The sequence below is a fragment of the Perkinsus marinus genome, assembly GCF_000006405.1.
Source record: "Perkinsus marinus ATCC 50983 genomic scaffold scf_1104296944428, whole genome shotgun sequence".
Classification (NCBI taxonomy): Eukaryota; Perkinsozoa; order Perkinsida; family Perkinsidae; genus Perkinsus; species Perkinsus marinus.
This window is the reverse complement of record NW_003211397.1, coordinates 241321-244214: the sequence shown is the minus strand read 5'-3', so window position 1 is coordinate 244214 and position 2894 is coordinate 241321. Positions and strand designations below refer to the sequence as shown.

The 2894-nt window shown below is 44.8% G+C and overlaps 3 protein-coding genes across 3 annotated transcripts in view; 2 read left to right on the top strand and 1 right to left on the bottom strand.

Annotated features, from left to right (window-relative positions):
• The window catches only part of Pmar_PMAR019109 (hypothetical protein), a gene marked incomplete at both ends in the record, with an annotated part of 675 nt that extends 623 nt beyond the window's left edge, over positions 1 to 52 (top strand). The window contains one exon of the mRNA XM_002780164.1: positions 1 to 52. This exon is cut by the window's left edge and continues 4 nt beyond it. Coding sequence (XP_002780210.1) covers positions 1 to 52 — 52 coding nt within the window.
• Positions 53 to 1721: 1669 nt separating this feature from the next.
• On the top strand, positions 1722 to 1976 carry Pmar_PMAR019108 (hypothetical protein; the record flags this gene model as incomplete). The annotated part of the gene is made up of 1 exon (XM_002780163.1): positions 1722 to 1976. The coding sequence occupies one exon, from the start codon at positions 1722 to 1724 to the stop codon at positions 1974 to 1976; it is 255 nt and encodes an 84-aa protein (XP_002780209.1).
• An 843-nt stretch (positions 1977 to 2819) lies between these two features.
• Positions 2820 to 2894, bottom strand: part of Pmar_PMAR019107 (hypothetical protein) — a gene marked incomplete at both ends in the record, with an annotated part of 1407 nt that continues 1332 nt past the window's right edge. The window contains one exon of the mRNA XM_002780162.1: positions 2820 to 2862. Coding sequence (XP_002780208.1) covers positions 2820 to 2862 — 43 coding nt within the window. The remainder of the gene's footprint in view (positions 2863 to 2894) is intronic.

The window sequence follows — 2894 nt, the reverse complement described above, 5'->3', positions numbered from 1 at the left end:
ATCGCTTTCCTCAGCACTGAGCTCAGGAGTTTCCTATACGGTGTTGGAGTAGGAATATATGTAATCGATTTCCTCAACTGAGCTCAGGAGTTTCCTATACAGTGTTGGAGTAGGAATATATGTAATCGCTTTCCTCAGCACCTGAGCTCAGGAGTTTTCTATACAGTGTTGGAGTAGGAATATATGTAATCGCTTTCCTCAGCACCTGAGCTCAGGAGTTTCCTATACGGTGTTGGAGTAGGAATATATGTAATCGCTTTCCTCAGCACCTGAGCTCAGGAGTTTCCTATACAGTGTTGGAGTAGGAATATATGTTTGCTTTCCTCAGCTGAGCTCAGGAGATTCCAAAGCTATAGTTGTTAGATTCACCAGTATTAAAGTAGGCCAACTCAATACCAGTCCATTAGGGAATGATGATGATGATAATCTCAAGTCGATCTTGGAATTGTCCAGGATGCTTCGTGACGGTTACAAGTATCCAATGGCGAGCGAAGGATACAACAAAAGATATGAATAACGCACACAGAAGATACCACTGGGCAATAGGTTGAAAAAGGTTAATTATCATTTAGAAATCGTCGGTATTGAGCTTCAGCTACACTATTGAGTTTTATATACGATTTCGGGGTAGAAGTGAAGTTTCCTCCCAGAATTTTCATATTATCACCAACACATGTGGAAAAAATATTTCACGACTAGTGCATATCACCGCTAATAATATCGCGTTATTTTCACAGAGTATTACGACGCCACTTCACAAATTTCTTCAGTGATGTTACATCAGGACGATTCAATTTCCACTATAGAGTTCTCACCACATGAGGCATCCTTCATTACCTCATTCTGAACTGTTCTATCGATAATGATTTCGAATCGACATCTCTAAAATGGATGACGTCCTCACCAGGATTGGAACTTCGGACCTCCTCGTCAATAACCAACTTACACACCACTACACCATTTCTCCACATATTACCTCACAATGAGTGTTGTTCTCCGTTGTAACTCTGGTATGACGGATTTAATCAGCATCTTACTCGCATCCAATGCCCCTTCGCCGACCCCAACGCTGTTATCGCATCAGCGATCTCCTCCACAGTAATAACTTTCGAGCTGCAACCACACTAACTCCCAATTCCTATTACTTTAAGAGACTATCCAAACTCAGGTACATCTGCGCGTTTATATGCGAAGCGAAGGAAGGAACGGTCTACCATCAACCGTCCCTCCCAGCTATCAACACATTATTCCCTTCAGGCATTTTTTCGAGAGAACACCCGCAACTGCCGCTTTGATACTCTCGTATTTGGCAGTATCATCATCACGATCAAAGACGACCGCTTCAAAGGTTCAGTAGTAGCCGTATTGTTCGCTACGACTTCATTTTCTCCACTTTGCATTGTAATAGCCGTTATGATAATAAACTCTGTACACAACCCATTCTCCCACCGGCAATAAGAAAAGCTGCTTATGAGGCTAATGATAACCTTCCTCGGAAATATTCCCGCTCGAAAGTAGGCGCGCGCTAGAGATCCCCGCGACCGCTGCTGGTCGTACGACCGAAAGCACTCCTCCATGATCTCCTTATACAGAATTGATTCTACAATGCTCGTATAGTAGAATTAGTATCGACTAGTCTTCATGAACTTTGTCTTCGTTCTTAGAGCTTTCCCATTATCCTGATGGCGATTACTTCAATCCTACCGGTTTATATTGTTACCATGGTGGCCCCTCTTGGAGGGGATACCCTCCCTACCCCTACCCCCACCATGCCTGCTACTCTAAATGCCGAGACCCAGGCCTCTACGTCCTGGTGGTCCGTAATGGAGAAGGTGATTGATCTAAACCTGGCAAAGGAGGATGCGCTGGGGAAGGATCCAATCCTCTACCCAAACACCTCCTCCACCACCACCACTACAACCACTACCACCACCAACGCCCTTGGTGGCCCACTCCGAGGAGGGACCAAAGGGTAAGATTGTGGTTCGAGAGACTATCAACAACGCACTTTTTTTCAGGACGTCCTCAAGCAGCACCACAGGCCCAGGCCTGATGGTGCTGACGATTATTATAATTCAGACGACTTTGTAATATTTTATTTACTATTTGCATGACGTTGTTAATATATTCTCAACTTCGATGTTTTGTGTTTCAAAGTTATCAAGGGGAACGTAGAAAGACCTTCTAGAAGTATAACATTCAAACTTTCGGTTTTCGACAGTACTCGACGATCGAGCCCCGACCACATTAACTCCTCAACGATGCAAGACTGAAAGTAATTCGAAGAGGAGAGAACTCATGGCCACGGGATAGTCTCCGCAGGGATACTGATTAACCTGATGCCTTCCCCATCCCCCTACCGTATCCTTCCGTTTCCCCACACTATCACAGTGTAGCCAGGGTACATCATCCAGTTACTGGATTCTAGTAGATTATCATCGTCAACATCACCAGTGGGAGAGCTCATAGCAGGAATGGAACAGCACCACTGAACAGGAAACTTCCAACAGCGACGTCAATCAGCGTTGAAAGTGATGGGGTTCTGTAATAGCGCCGCCATGCATGTGCAACCAGAGAGCTTAGTAGAAGGCAGTTACTCAAACGCAACGATTGGCTTTGGCGAGTCAACCACAACGACTTTAATCTTATAGGATTGTCATACATGAACAACTCCTCAAGATGCACAGTAGAGGATTAAGAACTGTACGCCGAGAAGTAGAACACGCTCAAAATGATATCCGTGGAATTCGGACCCGCCGGGTTACATCTTCAACCGAATTCGCGACTTGCAAGTTCCGAGGTACAAAATCTCGAGTCTCCTAGGGGGTCTCTGAAAGCTCAATAAGAGTGGATTTGACGAATCTAGACCACTACGCAACACGTATATCGTCAAA